Source organism: Dermacentor albipictus, chromosome 6, assembly GCF_038994185.2.
Source record: "Dermacentor albipictus isolate Rhodes 1998 colony chromosome 6, USDA_Dalb.pri_finalv2, whole genome shotgun sequence".
In the NCBI taxonomy this organism is placed as follows: domain Eukaryota; kingdom Metazoa; phylum Arthropoda; class Arachnida; order Ixodida; family Ixodidae; genus Dermacentor; species Dermacentor albipictus.
In genome coordinates this window covers 74,307,017-74,327,949 of record NC_091826.1, presented here as the reverse complement: position 1 = coordinate 74,327,949, position 20,933 = coordinate 74,307,017, and the positions used below count along the sequence as shown (strand labels likewise).

At 46.3% G+C, this 20,933-nt stretch overlaps 1 protein-coding gene across 7 annotated transcripts in view; it reads right to left on the bottom strand.

Moving 5' to 3' along the window:
* Nucleotides 1-511: 511 nt before the first annotated feature.
* The window catches only part of LOC139061208 (carbohydrate sulfotransferase 1-like), a 78,941-nt gene continuing 58,519 nt past the window's right edge, over nt 512-20,933 (bottom strand). For 5 of the 7 annotated variants that reach the window (XM_070540861.1, XM_070540864.1, XM_070540860.1 and 2 more), the window contains 2 exons: nt 8,532-8,820; nt 512-5,094 (listed from right to left, as the gene is read on the bottom strand). In XM_070540861.1, the coding sequence (XP_070396962.1) occupies nt 3,806-5,094; nt 8,532-8,715 (1,473 nt within the window). In that variant the 5' untranslated portion in view covers nt 8,716-8,820 and the 3' untranslated portion in view covers nt 512-3,805. Of the gene's footprint in view, nt 5,095-8,531; nt 8,821-13,748; nt 13,838-19,262; nt 19,364-20,933 lie in introns of those variants that run through there. The other 2 variants (XM_070540863.1, XM_070540866.1) reach the window with 2 other exon arrangements.

Here is a 20,933-nt window from a genome sequence, read left to right as displayed (position 1 = left end):
ACCAGAAGAGTGTCTGGTTGGCTACCCTACACCGGGAGAAGGGAAACGGGGAATATTGTTGTCGAAGGTGGCTAGCCAATAGTAGAGGACATTTACCAAAGGAAAGCTTTGTGAGTTCTCAATAAGGCAATATTTTTCCACGTCGGGTAACTTCCAGGAGCATAATGGAACTTTTCTCCTCTTATAAGTTTCCAATGCTTACAAAGATGAGCAGTGGGAGGCTATGCTGCTTTGCTTGGCTCCGGAAGACGAACTCTGGGCCGTCCAGCTGGCCGAGGACACAGCGAAGGCCCAAGGGCTACTGGCCGCCGTTTAGGCTTGGGCTTATGCTCCTAAACTGCTGGACACTAAATAAAGCCATTTCCTTCTCTCTCGACGCGGGCATGTCGAACATCCTATCCGACCAAACACGACACAGCTATTTTGCATCCGCTCATATTTATTAAATTCAGTCGGCGCATGTATGTAGTATACTATTGTTACCTTTGATGACATAAATGATAACCCAGAGTGGAGTAACGATGGTGCATTTTATTTACATGCTGAGAAATGTCCACACTAAGTTTTCACATCCAGTTCCTGCTGGATAACAAGCAAGCGGTCACGCTCAGTCATAACGACACATGATAGAGTAACAGCAACATCATAATGAGCACTGGGTGCCATTCGCCTGCCAGTCCAAATGACTCAACCTTCACGGAAGACATGAGCACATTTCATGTGCTCCCATTATGACGTCAACGGTAGTGGAATCCCGACTTGGAAAAACAAATGTACACAAACCAGAGAAACAGACACGACGAGTGGCCATGCATTTCTACGTTTACTTCACTCAATTCATCGTCAGCATGTGATAAATGACCCATACCTACGTTTCTGATAATGAAGCTTATAAATAACGACGTTTCGACGCGTCGACCGCATCTTCGTTGCACAAAGAATGACGTATGTTGAACATTGCGTCACGAGGAGCTTCAAGAGAAATTTGTCCTAGTGCTAATAGTGCCATTGAAACGCTTTTCATGAGTCACCATCAGGCGTTATGAATGCTTTAAGAGCACATTTGTCATCTGAAATTATATAACTCTTCACCGTTACTAATCTAGCTCAGCCTTGACTAGCCCTTCGTTATATATTCGCATGTTCCGCACCACACTGTGCTTAAAATGACATGCTGCTGTTTTTGGAGACTGAACGTAAACACAGTGATCTTAATATACCTTGCAGTCTGATAACAATCAATATTTTAAACTCTTTGTAGCTGATATAACAGTAGTTATGCACTTTGCCATGCACAGTAAATAGATATCGTAAAATGTTTTTCCTCGTGAATATAATGCCCAACAGCACTGTCTATAGGCTTCCGAGTTGCCCAACTAAGGGGAAGTGCTGACGACTCCTCACCTTCTTGAACTCCAGGTCCAACGACAAAGCCTAGGGCCGTGTAAACGAATCCAATTAGCCCTCTCGTCAAAATCACGTCAACACTGTTCATCATGCTGTTCTTGTGTCTCGTGGTCATGCGCGGACAATAAATTTAACACCATATCGTGCTTCCTAAAGCTTACACGCAACATCAATGCCCGCTCGCCAAACACAAATGGACTGCACAAAAAAGCCCGTGCGTAAGCTCCCTGAACCAGTCAAGGTTTTGGCACCTAGACATCAGCGCCAGGCGAGTGGAACGCCGATGATGGTCGATTGCAGGACTCGTTGCGCGTGGAAACGCAGTTGTACAAGCTCGGACGGAATGACTGGGCTCGAGGCAACTCTCTTTGTGCCACGTCATGAAAACAAAGCCTTCGCTACATCATTCTCACCTAGCAACACTGCAAATCGCCACACAATCAGGCCTCTTCACTCATTCCGGTCCTATACGATGCCTAAATATGTTTCTTTTTCTTCCCTAACCGTTCTCTTTCCGGAGATTGTAGTTTTTGACAGCTCAACGTGACCGGTTGTCTTCTTAAGCATCATGAAGCAAGTCGCATAATCAAAACGGCTACAGCCCGAATACGTGCACCTATTCTATCGCTCAAATCACGATACCTCGCCACAAACGCACGCTAGTTTTCAGCAGGTTTCATTCGTCTATCAAGAGCTCTTCTCCATGTGATAGGGCCTAGGCGTGAACAGAGTACCTTTGTCAAAGCAGAGATGTTATCAAACGCGTAGTGTTGGCCATCCCTCGACCGTCCAGTGCTACAAATAAAAACCGCATTTAGACAATTCAATAGGCACACCAATTAGCCTCAAATAAATTGATGGAGATAACAAACCGACTTGTTGAGTGTTATGCTCTTATATGATTTTCCATGTTAAAATTTTCTTTAATAAAGAAGATAACCTTGCTTTTGGTTCTACCAATCCACACAAAATATGTCATAATGAAACCAATAAATTAAAACCTATACGCCGTATTATTTTTGCTGTTAGTGTTATTGTTGTTGTTGTTGTTGTTGCTGTTGGTAGCGTTTAAGGAATCGCATTGAAATGGGTTCTTTGTTCTTGATCTTTACAACTTTACCCTTTGCTACTTGAACCACGTTACGAATATGATGCAATTGTCAACACTATGAAAGGAAGACTGCTGCACAATTGAGATAGTGTAGGTGCACGTAGACGTGATTTGAATGAAGTTTTCACAAATAAGAGATGACAACTGCACACCCTGCACAGCTTCATAACCAAGCCCGTATCGTGAAAAAAACGCTTCAAGGTGAAAAGCACAGGCTTACAAAACATGGTCACCGTTGAAGTGACCTGTCAAAAGCCTTCCAGGATATAAGTTAACAAACTGTGCCCTTCGTTAGAGTAACGCCATAGTATGCAGGTGTAGGTAGAATCAAATGCAGGAGAATCAACTACAATTTGTTTTAACAATCAACCATATCTTCTATCGTAACCGTTTTGAGGGCGCCAGGTACAGCTTTCCTTCTGATTACGGAAAGACATAACATTGCTGTAACAAGTGATAACCTTTATATACCATATCCGTTCTAACGATACGTTACCGACCTTTCGTCAATGAACCTTTCCCAAATTATGTTTGTGAAATCGCAATAGGGAGAGAGCACCATGAGCGTCATATATCCCACCACTCCAAATGCCTATAAACCTGCATTATTCACAAACGTAAAAATTATTCCAGCGGTGAATGCTTTGCATCTGTGTGATTAAGTGCTTCAGTCAACACTTGACTTCGCCTACTGTTGTTTACTGTTGCAGTCGAAGTCAAAACTTGTGCATAAGCAACCACCCAAGAGGTTTATAAACCAATAAATAATTGCTGGGGGTGCTTCTAGAATGCGCTTGATGTTCATAGCAACAAACGTAAATGCGGGAGAACTACAAGAAATACCAGCGACACATCACACACACATAAACGCTGACGTAGCCATATTCAAAGCAACAAAGGCGGAAGGCTTACTATATCGTCAAACAAAACAGATGAACTTCAAATATGCGCACACACATGTCCCATGAGCACATCACGATTTCTTGGCGCGATCTGGAAATGTGGTTCACGATCGCACTACTAAATTTTCACTCATATTATGTCACTCACGTAGATACCTTGATCCGACAGTCATTCAGGCATTTCAGCAGTGGGAACTCGCAGAGCGCAACGTCACCATTCCTGTCGGTTGACAATGGAGTCAACGTTATATTTAATTGCAGATCACACTTATTCGTCCGTTAAGCAAGCTACGGACCATAGAAAGTCAAAATTTCTCACCGTAACCGCAGTAATAAAATCCAGCGCGCGTAATGCACTCATGAAAAGCATACATTGACTAATGTACTATCTTGCGGTGCCCACAGACACCCTCATGGTCGTACGGACACTGGCTGCTATCAAATGCGGCACAGGAGCTATGGGTACTTCGTCGAGCAACTCGTTTTCACTGGTGATAGTCTTGTAACCTAATCGAAGGAGCACGTCCGAGCAGGACCGCTGAATATCCGCGATGTCTTCGTAGTTCAGCTTAGTCCTCCACTGAAACGCTACCGTGGACGAATTCCTCCTCGTCGAGTACGGATCTAGGGCGTCCGCCTTACGCGCCCTGGTGTGCGTCTTGAGGAAGTTGGACACATACACCGTGTAGTTCAGCCCGAGAGCGTCGAACATTTTCAAAGCTTCCTTTTTTGGGTCCAGAGACACGTCCTCGTATCGAAGCCTGTATGTGCTGTTCGGAAACGTCCTCTGAAGGTCCTCGAACGTGTCGAGGTCTGCGCGGAGCTCTGAACAGAGTGTGTCCTGGTGTGCACAGCTCTTGGATTCGTTGCACCAGTCCAGGAGCCTCCTCGAAGCCAGAATGCCTCGCGGGTCGCGCACCAGGTGCAGAATTTTCACAGATCCGGCAATGTCCGGGTTGCTGTGCAGCCAGTCGCGAACCTGAGACATGTGCAGACGTGTGATCTTCATGACTTGCGCGGGGGCCCGAGCGCACACTTTGGACACGTAGTCTGGCTTGAAGCAGACCGGGTACTGGCCTCCGCACAGGGCCCAGAGGAAGTGGTTCCGCCTGAAGAGGAACTTTTTCTCGGCAGCCCAGCGTACGTAATGTTGGACGCGCTGAAAGTCGCAGCGGAGCAGGTGGCCGATCAAGCCGGAGGCGTTGCCCGCCGCGCTGCCATCGAGCCTGGCGTCCTTGCTGAACATGTGCAGAGGCTCGAAATGGTAGAAGGTGCGCGGCGTCGAGGACAGAATGTCGCCGACAAAAGTAGAACCGGCCCGGAAGTAGGTGACGACAATGACCCTCTGGACCTTGTCGGCGGGCACGACGGGGTAGTGAGCCAGGGTCCTGTCGAACGTTTTCAGCATTCTGGAGAGCAAGAGCGGCTTGAAACGGTTCATGGCAGGCCTAGTGACGGAGGCCTTCTGGTGGATGACGAAATGTCGAAACGCGACGGGCGCCCGCACCACGGAGATGGACGTGGAGGTTACTACCCCTGGCCTCAGGACGCCGGCAGGGGTAATTCTATACAGTGCCTTCTTCGTCGTCGAAGCCTTTGCAATCGATGCTTGCAGGACGTCAATGTTATTATGTCCCATGGCTTTTCTGACCATGCCTCCTGGAGAGGACGTTCCTGCACAGTATAGCAAAAGACATCGTTGGGAACAAGTATGTCTATTTGTGCCATCAAGGGCATCTTTAAATTCTTGAAAAGCTATTTTCATTGTGTCTCGTTAATGGCAATAACTCAAGCACGACAAAAAAAAAGGTTTTCAAGCACATTTTTACGGCTTTCAGCAAGAGCTTGTGATATGTGGTACATTTACTCACACTCGTGCGTGCAGGAAAATCAGCTAAAAACTATAGGCCGCTACCTCCACCCATCGCTTGTATCAGGTTATAATTGTCGGTCTAATCGTCGGTCGGTATTTATGCATAATATAAATACCGACCAGACAATTCGACAGAGTTCTGAGCATGTGAATGATGGCGAATATTTTAAACATAATTGAAGCACAATTAGAGAGGAAAGTTGGGCGAACTAGCCGTGGTGGCGTAGTGGCTCTGGCGTTGCGCGGCTATGCATGAGGTGGCGGGATTAAATCCCTACCGCGGCGGCTGCATTTTGATGGAGGAGAAATGCCGAAAGCGCCCGTGTAGCGGTCACTGGGTGCACGTTAAAAAACTCCAGGTGGTCAGAATTAATGCCGAGTAGCCCATTACGGTGTGCCTCACAATCAGATACAAATCCACAATTCAATTCAATTCGGAGTTGGGGTAGTTGCTGCGTATTCCAGAAATGACGCGCATTTACCCTATAGTGCTAAAGAGACGGCGTATAAGAAAAAAGAAGCACATAGTACACCACGCTGGTGTCGGTTGTGCTCGTCATAGCCTGCTGTGTGCTCCACGTCCTCGTTCTACATCTCCTCAGCACTAAGTAATTACGTCTCAATTTTGGCACAATTCGGGAACTTCGTGACGGCCTCACGCTTTTCTGAACGGGCTATGCTCTCGCCACCTAGTAGTAAGCGAGAGAAGGTTGTGTTACGTTGACCACCACGCCTGATCCACACTTTCATTTATCACTTCTCGTCTAAAGCGAGACTGCAGAGTCAGCTAAACCTAACTGCACATCGCACACAGCGAGCTACAAAAGTCTCAATTGCCTGTGATTGTTGTAAGTAATGGTGTTCCCCCTGTCATTCTTGTAGGTCGCGCCAACGATACTCTTATCATTTCCGTAACTCCCTTGTTTTATCTTGTAAAATGGAGGAAAAGCGTTGTTGGTGAAAGAGATTACACCGAAATGATACATTTATATTACCGTTCGTCCCCTGTTTGGGGTTGTTGGTAGGGGAAGGTAAGTGGAGCTACAGATACAAACCTCTCATACGAAATTCCACAGTGAGTTTGGCCGTTCGCTAGTCAATGTAGCAGAAGCGGTGCATTGGCACGTTCCTGCCAGTTGTCTAAGCTACTTGTCTTAGCTAATATAATTCACGACTCTAACTTCTACTTTGGCGTGTCTTATTGCCGATGTGCATAGAGATGGGATTAGTGCGAAATTATTCCGTGTCCTTGTGCCTCTGCTTTGACTGCTCGCTTCGCAGAACTTTGCCCGCATTCGCAAAACAGTTATCATGCTACGGTTATTCGCAAGTGCAGATTTCAGCCAACCGTGATGCCTGTAATGCTCTTAGCGAAGGCCGATGGCAAACAGCACTGACGAACGAAAACCTTTGTGAATTTGGCCGACGAAACTAGAGTGATCTCGTACTGGTTCATTGGTTAATTTTACTAAATGGCGCGATATAGATGGTGGCAAAAGAACAGCAGAACTAAAAACACCTGTTCATTCTTCAACTAGGGGAGGGAGAGAGAGAGAGACTGCTGTTTAATGAAACTCGGAGATTTCTGCAGCCGTGTGAATAGCCGTCCATCTACCAATCTGCAAGGAAGATAGATCAGGGTATTGAAAACACTGAAGGAGAGAGAGCGGAACAAAGAAAAAGTGTCATGAAAAAAAAAACGAGGGCACGAAAAACATGCACTTGTTCGGTTTTGTCGCGTGCATCAAACATTTCCTAAATCTTGTCAACCAGGCCAACGTCCAAGAGATAAGCGTAAAAAAACGTTCGAAGCCCCGCGCTGCCTGGGACAAACTGTGGGGACATAAAAGGCACCCAACTTTAATAATGGTGCCGGACAAATTTCTAGACAATCTAGCAGCACATAAAATGACACAAAGCTAATGTCTCACAAAGTTCGACATATTGAAATATATCACAGTTCAACAGTTCCTTTTTTTTTCTTTTTTCGGAAGGTCACAGTTCAACGGTTCCTTTTTCTTTTTTCGAAAGGAGCTTGCCTTAACGAAAGATAAAGTGCTTGATTCTTTACAGGAGGTTAAGTGAAATCGCGGGCCCAGATACTCACGCGCGCTGTGCCAGCTGACAGATGCATTTTTGTTTAGTCCTTTTTTTTCTTGGGGGATGCGCTTGCACTGCACATCTAGGCACATGGCTGCGGCACCGTAAGTCAGTACACAGCGCACAAAAGCGCATGAAAAGACACCTTTTTACATATGCGTCGGGTGTCTCATAGTGTATTCCCTGTACGGAAAAGCCAACTTAAAGAACCCTTTCGCGCTAAGGGGAGTTCAATGTATTTTGTGTACAGACGATTTTCTTTCTATGCTACCGCACACGACTCGTTAATATGAAAGAGAACTATATACTTGCGTTTAAGTCAGCGGTACTTCTTCTAAAGCTGACATAAAAGATTTACATAGGATACCTTCTTTTTAACACAAGATCGAGCTACAGAGAAATTAGCAGCGAGCTGCCGATATTGACCTGTGATTTTGAGTCTGTGTTTTAAAACACATGAAATCTACCGCTCTGTAGTGGCCCAGCGTCTGCATTATGTATTCTCGCCACAACTTGAGAACTTACATAAGTGGCTTGATGCAAACGGACACTAAAGATAAACGCAAGAACAGTACAGTCTAATGAATTTTTTTTTTCAGACACATTTTTTCGGTAATTTCGCGGAAAGATGTCGATTACTAGCACTAAAAGCAAATGTTTTATTACCATGTTCTCTTCCTTATTTTTAAGATTGCGCCACCATTTAGCGACTGAGCGTCAACGAGACGAAACTGGCCTTAAACTACTTTCGCGTATTTCAGCCGTCGTGGCACCAAAGTTCCTGAAAACCGGATAAGTTCACTGTTTCACCCTTTTAGTGTATAATGTGCAGTCCGAGTTTACGAATACGAAAGGTTAACGAGTCGGAGCCAACGATGTCCAAACTCAGAACGTCCCTGCGAACTTCGACGGCGAACATCAAGGCGGCGTCCCCACCTGTTTTGGTGTAGCTCCTGTTCTAGCAATTGTTCTTCAAACGAAGCATTATTTTCCGTTTATTTTTGTTCTTTTTGTATTTTTAAGTGTAATTTACTTCTGCAACACTATATACCTTTATCGCGAGATAATCCTAGTTATCCGGGTTAGATACAGTGGAGTTTGACTTTCGTACTGTCACGGGCCAAGCCCGAACGCACACCTTTCTCATCCTCGCCTGCTCGCAGTGCGTCGCCGGTGCTGACTTTCCCGACCAGCGAGTTGACGGAAGACACGGGCGGTGCCCGCACTGCTGGCAAGCCTAGATCCGGAGCCAGCTGAACTACCGCCAGGAACAGGGCAGCTCCCAGCGATAGAAGCAGCAGCAGCCGCCTGTGGCGAACCATGGCCTACTGTGAAACCCAGTCAGGCACCGGGTTCAACTCGGACGTGCCGGAGTCAGGACATGGCCGACCACCGCCTCCTGTGGCGCTGGTGCTGCAGCTTTCTTTCTGCGAGGTAAGAAAATTGCGCCCTTATAAGAGATAGGGAGAGAGAGATAAAGGACGAGATAAACAATAATAAACTCCAATAGAAACTGACAAGCAATTCCAGGTATAAGAAAATACTGAAAAAAAAAATATAACATACTGCTCGGTCAGTGATTTCATTCCAAGGTTTTTCAAAATTAGCAGGGATAATATTGTTTTCGAATTGTTATTATTTTGCAAATGTTGTGACTTTTGTACGTCGTAAACATCTGTTTAGTGCAAAAATGGGATTTATAACCTATATTCCGCTATCTCAAAAGATTGCTTGATTGCCATTGTTGCCTCGGGTACTCCGACAGAAATTCTGCGGCCTCTCACCTCCACGCTTCAAAAGCAGACGCTCAGTCGGAGCGCCTCCTTTAGCCTGTGGACTAGCTCCGCCTGTAGCTAACAACATGATCCTCGTCCTTCGACTAGAGCGCGATGTGCATACATTCATGTGCTCTTAATATGCTCAAGGCCTCCTGTTTCCTGTGATGTACCGTGTCTCCTGTTTCTGTCATTTATTCGAGTGCAATGGCACTGTGTTCTGATATAAGCTCAGTCAGACATTGGCGCATCTTTCCATTCTCCTGAGCGCGCAGACTGCCGCAGGCCTCAATGAACTTCAATTTCAACAGAGAGAAGTAGTTTCAACAGAGAAGTAGTTCTCGTTGCCTACTCTGCACAAGGAGAGTAAAGCAAGATAGTCTGAGGAGAAGCAGAGGGGCTGGCCTCATGTAGAGTCCTCTCTCTTGCCCCGTTGCTCAGAGGGAAAGGGAATAAGAGGTAAAAGAAAAAGGCGAATGGCGAACGATGATGAGGACGGGCTAGGATGGAAGTACTCACACATGCGCATCCGGCGGCCACGTTTTACGCAGCTCTTCCCCACACTTTACAAAGGCGAGCAAGATGAAATGTTCGATCTGCACGAGTTTTTTAGGGATCGCCGAGACGCAGCCGATTGGCAATCGGAATTATGCAGCAACAGCCGCCGCCAGGTGACGACAGTGGGACGAGGACGGCGGCAGACTGGTGACATGACGTTGCGCGCACCGCGAAAATCACGCTTGCCCTAGGCTTCATTCCTAAGCCACATCGAACAATGATCGGCGGGGAAACTGCTTCGGGCCATCGCTGAAAGCGTGCGGGCTTGGGGCGTGCGCCTCCTCTCCGGGCCCACGGTTGATCGGCGAGCGCACGGCAGCGATTGCAGCGAGAGCGGGCGTTTGTCGAGTATTGCGACTGATTTCTTCGAGCGCGCAGTTCGATTCGTTTCGTAGTTAGTGCACGCGTTGCCAATTCCACTCTGTGAAGGTGGATGACCAGCGAAGTTGTGTGTAGTGATGACCGTATTAATTTAATATATGGCGATTGGTACATTGTTTGAATAATGACACGTACACGTGACTTCGCGATTCCACCACATTTTATTTTATTTTATTACCATAGCGATCATCGCTTTATAGTCACTATGGTAGACGGCCATGGGCTGAAGGACGATGCTGGAAAAATCTTTAGTGAACGTCAAGCCTAGACATGACCATTGACACATAATTGGCGCACTGACGTGTGTATAGGATTGAATGCCGAATCTATCCTCCACGCGGTACTTGGCTTCCCAGCGGGCATCACGCATACGCTTGGCGTTGGCGGCCCTCTCGTCGTCGGTGGTCTCCTTCCGCCGCCGTCATGCCCGTTCCCGTTTGCGACTTTACAATTGCTCGTAAGTACAGCTTGGCGTGGCACTTCCAGAGACACCGGACGTTTGTGCGCATGCGCGAGTAAGAGCGGGCGCGAGAGAGAAAGTATGCGGGCTTTTGCTCTTTGAATATATTACTGTGCCTCGGCACTACGGAGAAGTTTCTCAGCGCGTGTTGTGTGCGTTTGTCCCAATTCCCGCTTGTGCTCACGCCATCGCTCTCGGAGGGCACGGTCCTGTTCCTCACAACGCACATTACGCGCCCTACCCATAGCGCGGCCAGAACGCAACTGCTGATAACGTCGTACTGCAAACGAGCCTTTAGAGCTTGAAGTCCGACGTTATCGGTGCGCGGCCGAGCGTCGCTCGACGCCGGGCGCGTCGATTTCTTAGTCTACGCGAACCTCTTCCACGCACGCAGAAAAAACGGAAACCTAATCATATCACTGTAAACGAAAATAAACCCACCTGGGAGTTTTTAAGAGGTGATGTGCCCTAAAACTTCCCCTCTCAAATATTTACTCCGATGTATGGGAGCAAAACAGCGCCATCCCCTCGTTTCACTCCGCTGGCTAGCTGCGGGAGTATTAAGGCGACATGACGCGATTTTACTCCGCTTAAAAATCTTGTTCTCCCGTGAAACTCCGACAGGGAGTTTTAAAAAACTCCCCTCCGCCGATACAGGTTTGTCACGTGGCGCTTCCCATGAGGCTGTGCGCCTCGCCAGCGACCGGGCGCGTTCGGCGGAGCGGGCAGTGGTCATGGCTGACGGTTTGTTTACGTCTGTGAAGTGTCGTTCCGTGACAGCGTTTCGTCAATTTGTTTCCCGTATTTCCTTCCAGAAAGTGTTATAGGCATGCCTGAAGCTCACTGTATCGCAGCATCAAGTACATTAGCTGTGATCGCTTTGCTGACAACAATGATTGCAAGAACCACGTTTTCAAGTGCGGGAAAAGGCTTAGGTATACCTCGAAGCTGCTCACTGGCTCGTGATGTCGGCTCACGTTCTTGCTGTGTTTTCGTGCTGCGTCACCCTGTCTTGTGTTCTTCAGTACGTGAAATGCGACTTCTATGTCCTTTTAGTACATGCTGACAACGTCCAGTGTGGTGTTTGAAAGGACCGCATAGCAATGGCAACAGTAGCCACTGTTCGAGCGACGACATCCGTGCTAGTCGCGCATGAATGGCGTAACCCAAGTTCGTTGCGGTGCTGTGTTGCCAGTGAGAAAGACCGGAGTGCAAGCAACTGTTTTTATGTATCTGTGAACGGATATCCTCGCCCGAAGAAAAACGGTAGGACATAAGTATGCGTACTGAAAATAAAGCTTCTTATTGAGCGATGTGAATCGAATTGTTATCGCGCATATATGTTTTGGTCACGTCGTTGCTTCCTATATTGCATTAACATTACGCTCTATCCGAGACACTGATTTAGACGCATGCCTGCTGGCTCCGAGTTTAGGGATTCACTCGACAGATCAGCGATGTAGCTCCTTTTCGCAACCGAGACAGATTGCTCGGACGAAGAGCAAGTAGTGCGGTGTATAAAATGTATGACTGCGCATTTCTCGGTGTTAATTATGTCGGCTGCTGCGGGTCACGCTCAAACGTAATAATTTCTTGCTACGCTACCACTATATCGCAAAAATTTAATTTTGCTATGCAACACATGCACTTACATTTTTCTTGCTTACTGTAACTAACGCACTACTTTTTGGTCGCGAACGCCGGCAGTGTGCGAAGTCGCTTCAGCACTCACAGAATGGCATGATAATTTTGAAAAATTACGCCATTAACTTTTTTTCTCTCACTATTTTGAATTAACAGTTTTGTGTTGCTTAAGGTATTCTGTTAATTTCAGAGAAAGAGATCTCGTATGAACGAGCATGTGAGTCGTAATTCTGAAAACAGCACAGCTGCTCCCTAGGCGGTTTCGAGGCACACAATATCGTGGCTATATATACTGGCACCGTTGCTTCATGAGTATCGCGTGTACGTGTGATGTCTTTCAAATTTCTGCATTGGGCGTTTCTGAAATGTTTATGTATGTCATGATATATGTGCTTTCATTGACTTGTTCCGTCGAATTCGACGCGGTCTCGTGTGCATATTTCGAAATTTGACCAGCAGCCTCTGCATGTAAACATGTTCGCGCAAACTCACGCGATGGCTCTTTTTATACTCCCGTTGCACCTCGAAAAAACTCCGTCAATAGCAAAGCAAAAAATAAAGAAAACACAGAAAAAAACTCCCATAATTCCACGCGAAAATTCCGCTCGTACGGAGTAAAAATTCTACTCCGATCATACGGAGCAAAAAAAACTCCGAACCGGGGGGTCGCTATAGGACAAGCAGTATACTCCCACCTCGGAGTTATTTCCGTTTACAGTGTACACAGCTTCGCTGTAATAAGTTTAACATCTTGGGTCCAAATGGAACCCGTGTCAGATATGGAGCTGATAAAAACAGATACAACAATTTGACTCGCGTCGGCCACGTCTACGTTCGCACCGCCCTCTCGTTGGCGGCGTTCCAAGCGCTTGCGCATCTACTATCCTTCTGCTCGCCCGTGTTGGCAGTGCCGTCCAAACGTCACGCGTGTCTCGTTTCCCCCGGCTCCACGGTGCGGCGTTCCCGTCGCGCAAGCGAATGTACACAAAATCGCGGTAAATGACTTCGTACCCTTGTTCAGGATTCTGTGCTGCCGAATTTCAGTTTTCGATGAAATTAGAGTGAGTCGACAGCTGAAGGCGACGGAGGGACTACAGTTTCTGAGAGAGACTGGCTTGGACAAGAGGCTGCGACAGTGATGTCACGTACCGCGCAATAGTGTCGGACTGTGACGATCTGTGTGCTGTGTTGTGTGCTCTCTCTCTCTCCTCCCCATCTTTCATCCCCCCCATCCCGCTCCCATGTGTAGGGTAGCAAACTGGTTAAGCAAAAGTGGTTAACCTCCCTGCCTTTCCTTCACCCCTTTTTTCCTTCCTATGTTACCCCCGTGTGGTGTGCTAAACGGCTTCGCTGGTCATCCACCTTCACAGAGTGGAATATGGCTCATGATTTATTTAACTCTTTCGGCACACGCTCAGTCAAAACGCTATTCGAATCGCTTGTGCCATTGCGCACCACTGCGGCATATTCAAGTGATGGGAGACAGGTGGATGTAAGCGAGTTGAGGAACGGAAGTGGGGTACGAAAAATATCTCACCGAACACGCGCAGGCCTCGTGCGCAGAAGCTTCCCGTACTATGTCAGAAGGCACACCGCGGTCGCCTATTTCAACAACTCTCGTCAACACTGCTTGAAAAACAGAATCAAGGAAGTAGATACTGCGGGTTTTGCGCGAATATGACCGAATTCCGGTTTTCGATAAATTTAGACTAAGCCCGTTAACTGGTGCCATTCAAAAGATGAGGTCAGGTCGGACTGCATAGCGCGGCAGTCCTCGACACTGCCTATCTCCTCAAATATTTTGATATCGTCAGCGTAAATAATAATAATAGCAATAATAATAATAATAATAATAATAATAATAATAATAATAATAATAATAATAATAATAATAGCATTTTTGCAGGTGATAACACGATATATGTACTAGAGTGAAAACCGCCGTTATGAGCTGCATACTGTAAAATTAAACTGCCACGGGAGCTAGAAATGCGACGAACCATGCGTACTCCTCGATGCCATAGATTCTGCAGTGCAAAGTAAGAAAACGTTTGAAATATCGTCTATCACGTCAGAAAATAGTTTATACACAGCTTTCAGCTATAATGCTCCTGTCTCAAATTGCATACACGGCGAACTGCCTCAGGGTGGCGTTGCAACGGCTTCCATTCAGCAGGCGCCATTTTGCCTCTTGACTTCGGAATTGAGATGAAATGGCCCAAATACCAAGCTACGATTGTAACGTTGTAAAATACGGCAACAAACTAAATCTAACGCTATCAGAGTATGCTTACTTTCATGTTTCACGCATTCATGAACGAACTACAAGCTTGTAAAACACGTATGTTTCTTGTTATTGTTTTTTTTTTGTTTTCACTCTGAAGTACCACAAGTTCTTTCTTTTTCCTTCAGAAGACGCGGTGATTAACATTATGATGACAAATGTAATTAAATTTGGATGCGTGGTAGCTCTGCCGAGAAGAATGTCATTAGAGAACTGAAGGCGCTAACGACTGAATGCCATTTTTTTTTTTCGCTCGTGTGGCACTGGTATATAGCTCGTGGTATATAGCTCGTGTGGTACAGTATATAGCTACTACTGTAATTATTAGGTGAGGTTCAACTTCCCCCTTTCATTGAGATCGCCATGCTCGTAGACCACAGGGTGAACTGTGCTCAATAGACAAATAAAAGTAGCGCATCACAATGTTTCCAGGTGATTGCGAGAAGATCATGCTCGAAATTCGAGATGCAAGGCTCGGAAATAACGCATTAGAAAAAAAACTCACAGGCAAACCTGCGAGCATTAACTGACGTCAACTGAACTGCAGCTCGTACGTCAGCATGCAAGGACTTGTCCGCATGGAAAAAAAGGGAGACTCGATGTGAGGCGTTTCCGTTGGTGCGTGTCTTTTCTTTCGAGTCCAGCTACTAGTTTTCGGCGGCAGGACACCAACAGTACCAATGCGAGAAAGCTATGGCTTCGCCCGAAGCACCTCGTGTACTTTCTGGTAACCTTATGGAGCAATGAAAGAATACAAATAGAAGCAAAGAGCGCGCACGAGAAGGCGCTCTTGAAATTAATCCCCGAGTGTCATTCTCATTTGTCGTTAGCTGGGGAACTAAAGATATAAACATCTTATTTATTACAGCGCTATGTATTAAAATAAAGCGTTCAATACACCACTCAGTGTTAAACTTCGACTTTCCTTTATATGCTGAGCTCTTCGTCGTTCTGAGAAATATGAAACCGTCCTAAATAGCGGGCTGCACCTACAGACCTCCGAGAGGACCCGTATTCACAAAAGCTCTTACCCTAAAATTGTTTTCAGGATAAACTTTAAGGAAACGATGGTGCTGGAAATAACATTCATTCATTTATTTATTTATTTATTTATTTATTTATTTATTTATTTATTTATTTATTTATTTATTTATTTATCACAGTACCCACAGCGCCAGTTTGGCATTACAGTGGGGGGGGGGGGGGGGGGGAGAGAGAATTACATATATCATTGACAAACAGCAGTTGATATAGAATACATGGAGAAAAAAAAGATACAGATCAGGGCAAATCACCGTCTCAACAAAAAAAAAGAAAAAAGTACAAAGAAGCAGGGAAGAATTAGGGAAGGTGTCTTGGCAGTGGCAACGATTATCACTTACGAGAGAAGGAAACTGGCGAATTGGGCTCTTGAAACAGAACACTGTCAGACTACGGCGAACTACTTGATGTAGCAACACACGTTCACATACTCCGGCCCTGTAACTTTCCCACCACTGCTGCCGATAGCTGCCCGCTAGTAATCTGCTTGATGTGAAATTAAGTTGAAGTCTGTAACGCTTAGACGGTGCGCACAGAGATGTACAGGCCGTGCTTGCCGACGTGAATTTGGGCTTAAATAATCGCGACTGTGCCTTTAGTCACCAGTCCCGGTCGATTGTGTGACCTGCCCCAACCAGAACTCTGATTCCTGTTTCGCGGACATCTTTACGGTGCCTACAACACCGTTTAGGTGACAGTTAAACGATAAAAAATGGGAACGAGAACTGCCCAAATTATCTAACCCCATGTTGGTAACAGCCCTCATGTTGGGATGGTAAGGTTTGTTGATCGGTTGACCCATCACGTTGTTTCACTGCATCTCACCACGCTGGTGACGTGAAGTGCATGCATATTCTGCTCCGAACAGGTCTCTGTGCATCCGTGCATGCGCGTGTGTGTGACGCCCCCCCCCCCCCACTGCACACACAAGCACGCACACACAGGACGCCCTATAATATACGCAACAACTCATTCGTATCTTCCGATGTCACGCATAACACGGAGTATCGTTGTCGTATCTTTTTTTTTTCCCATCTGCGGGAAACGAGCTATCCTTTCCATTGAAAAGGGCGGAGCCCCTGACCCGACGGCATTTCCTAAGCGCCGCGGAATAAGTGATACTCGCGATCTAAATGCAAGACAATAAAAAAAAACACGCTGCTTGTGGAGACTCCGTAGCGGCCGATCAGGACCGCGACCCACGGTCGTTTATTGGGCCATGTGCCGCGCAAGCTCGCGTGCTTAGTTTATCAATTGCTTTCGTCTTTCCCCAGACATCCGGAGCCGTGCAGACGAACGGGCGTCTGCGAGCTTGCAGAAGTACGGAACGCCCTGCAGCCCTACAGATTGCTATCTGCGGGAGATTCTTATCTGCTCTGGTCATTGGTGTTCCGTTGCATTGCGGAGGCTGGTTGATAACCCGGAGAAGAAAATCTTGCACGGGCTGACATTTGAGCATCCAAATCTACTGCGAGGGTGTAACGACTGCACCAGGGTGGTGCTTTCGTGGAGTTCTCTCTGCAAGGCAACCGGAGCAGAGTTGACAAATGATCGGCGTAAGTGTTCGAGTGCTTATAATGGCGTCCTACGCATTACAACGTTCAGACGGCCGCGAAGATGCATAATGACCGCACAGCTCATCAGGCGCCTGCATAAACACATGCAGTTAGCAACACTGCTACGACAAGCACTCTATAATGCCTGTCTAGGAACTCGGGAGTCTCGTGGAAACATTACTGCTCATCTACCATTAAGATCATCAGGTTATTATTAGCTCGCAGTGGGACATGAAGACAAGGAGCTATTTAGTTCGAAGAAACGAAGTGCACGTTTATCAACATCGACGAGGTGACTCATTTAGCCGTGGTACAAGAAACAAAGAACTGTCCATAATATTGCAAGTCTGCCTTACGATACACACAGTTCGCGCGCTATAATCAAATAAACAAGTATGTGCAAAAGCAATATATGTTACTTTATTAGCAACACACACACACACACACACACACACACACACACACACACACACACATATATATATATATATATATATATATATATATATATATATATATATATATATATATATATATATACATATATATATATACATAAAGTAGCATAAAAATGTGGCATTAAATGACAAAGCGCATGTGACGCGCATATATATATATACATATATATATATATATATATATATATATATATATATATATATATATATATATATATATATATATATATATATATATATATATATATAATATAATATTTATATTATATAATAACATAATATAATAATAACATAATATATAATACCATAATATTTCATAAAGGATTTCGAAATTCCACCTTTTTGTACCTTCTTTCGTGTTTTCTATTCAAACAAAAGTAAGAGACATTCAGTTCAAATTCCTGTATAGATATATATATGTGTGCGCGTCACATGCGCTTTGTCATTTAATGCCACATTTTTATACTAATTTCTCCATCTGCGTTTGTCCGTGGGCGCGTAGTTTCGCGATGTTGACCCAGTTTTTATCCCCCTTTGACCCCCAACTCGTCCACCAAAATGTACTACTAATGTGATAACTGAAATCTCGCTCTAGCAGCCTTTGTTTCTCTTGTGTCTTTTTTTTCGGTCGAATAAAATTTATTGAACTAACACTCTACACATCCCGGTTGCAAGTACTTCCCGTTCTACTATTACTTAAATTACTTTCTTTTTCTACTTTCAATCATTTCAGGTAATTTTTAGTTAAATGTAACTGCTGTATAGTCTGTCCGTGGACGCTATCACAAAACAGCTGATGTCAGCGTGTCACATGATTCTTGACACCTTTGCACGAGGAGTTTTATGGGTGACAATGTCCACACAAACATCACTAGTAGTGATGTTAATCTGCTCAACTAACTGTTGTTTCTCGTTTTCTCCAATCAGTTTAAGTGTGTAATTAAGAAAGTTGAAAACAAATAAGAGGTTTACCTGGAGTGAAAATCGCCGCTTTGGTCTAACACCGGCTGTTACTCGCTTAGCGTGTACAGTGCGGCTGAAAGTAAGTCTGTAACGCTTATACGGTGCGCCCAGAGGTGGACAGTTTCGCAAGCAGATGTTACACGAAACGCAACAGCTACTTGAAGGTATGCGAGCCACTTCAGGTTCAACCAGAGCCAGGTGCACCAATATACAGTCTTACAATCTTTAAGCAGCATATAAATAGAGTCGCAGAGTGGTTACTGACATCCACGCTTATTCCATGAACGCATTCTTAAATCACGTAATCAGTTCAGCGCATGAAAACGTTCGGTAAACTGATTCGCACTAAGGCATAAAAATGACTGGGTTAGAGGCGGAGATCACCGTAGACACCCGCGATGTAATTTTGCCGAATGGATGCCAAAAACCATAAACTGTCTTCGCGATGCATCGTTTCCCCACGGGTCTTTAATTATTATTTTTTTGCCCCATCTCGGGACAAGCCTTCATGAACGGTTCATGAACCCAAAAGCGCAAAAGTGCTTGGAGCTCGAAATCCAGGAGAAAAGGAAATGTGATCGCAAGCGTTGAATCCGTGCACCCACCCTCTAATCGAAAAGCGCAGTACTAGCTAGATACACCGGCGCGTGACCGCCACATTGCTTAGCTGCATTCCAGGGTTCAACAGCGAAGTGCCAAGCACTTTGAAAAATTTTGCGACCGGCTGTAGAATCCAAGCTTCAGCTCACCTCACGCCGCGTCTCCCCGTCTCGAGCCAACGGCACCGGGCGGCGCACGATAACATCTCGAGGAATCTCGTCCAGCGCGCACGCACGCGACTCCATTGCTGTAAACTGAAGCCCCCCCTCCCCCCCACACACACAAAAAAAAAAAACTTGCCCTCCAATCTGTCACACGGGCAGCGGTGACGAGTCTGGACACGCCGACACACACGCAGACGCACACACGCAGTGGGGCGCGGTGTATAAGCGATCCGGCCCCGGCGCGACGATGGTTCTCACCGCGTAACCCACTGTCCCGTGCCGTATCCTCGCCGTCGGTAGTGGACGGCACCCACGTGGGTGACCGCCCCCTTCTAGCTACCGCTAGGCCGAGCGTGTACACGGAGCCAAAATCGTTAAATAGGTGTGCTGCCTACTTCACGATGCCCTCCTCACCCCCGCTATCACTTTCGGGCCGCATTTCCTCCTCTCCCCTTCGCCCTTTCTGATAGGTGGTGCGTCCGCCGGCCAACCGCAGGCAATACGTCACGTGCTTCGGTGATTTGCTTTATGCATCGCTGTACGTCACGCTTACGATTTCCGTACGTTTTTTTTTTCCCCCTTTTTTTCTGGCGCGCGCTTTTGTGATTGCTCTGTACGTGTACGTAACGCTGCGTTCTGTGTGTGGTGTCATTCGTTCCGGTCCTCTTCGCCAGTGCCCTCCTCCTGCTGCGTACCCACTATCTGTTTCATTTTTGTTTCTTTATTTCGTTGTCCGCCGAAAGCTTTTGACATTGCATTTACCTGCTTTGGCGGGCGAACGAGAGTGTTTGGGCCTCGGTGGCGAGCAACGTGTATAGAGGGGAAGGCCTCGGATACCGGTGGCAGACCCACGCCACGACAGTCGCGCGTCACCAACGGTAGTGATTAAACATTCGGCGCTGACATCCGCTGCGCACAAAGCACCGAGAGGACGATTGCTAAGCGACTGAATCCACCGTGGTTGCTTAGTGGCTATGGCGTTGGGTTGCTAAGCACCAGGTCGCAGGATCGAATCCCGGCCACGGCGGCCGCATTTCGATTGGAGAAAAAATGGAAAACACCCGTGTACCGTGCTTTTTGGCACGGTAAAGAGGCCCAGCTGGTTAAAATTAACCCGGACTCCCCCACTACGGCGTGCCTCATGATCATATCGTAGTCTCGGGATCGAATGCTGGCCACGGCGGCCGCATTCCGGTGCAGGCGAAATGCGAAAACACAGGTGTACTTAGATTTAGGTGCACCTTAAAGAACCCCAGGTGGTCCAAATTTCCGGAGTCCCCCACACGGTGTGCCTCATAATCAGAAAGGGGTTTTGGCACGCAAAACCCCCATAACTTATTAAAAAAATATAAGCGATTGATCAAAGTATCAAGGGCGGGGCGAAGTAAATTGCAGACACCACGTGATAACCTGTATCAGCTAGCGTTGTCATTTACTCCTACATTTGACCCACAGCCACAGCGACACGAAAATACAAGGGAGCTTCTCTGCAAAGCACGCGGCTCTTGAAACGCCTTCATTCCAGCAAGTGATAACCATAGGAATGCAATCGTTTAGCAGATGCCCGTCGAACTCTAATTTGACACAACAAAACTCATCCCTTAAACAGCCACGAAATCTTACATTCAAAGCAACGAGAAAAAAACAAGGGAAGCC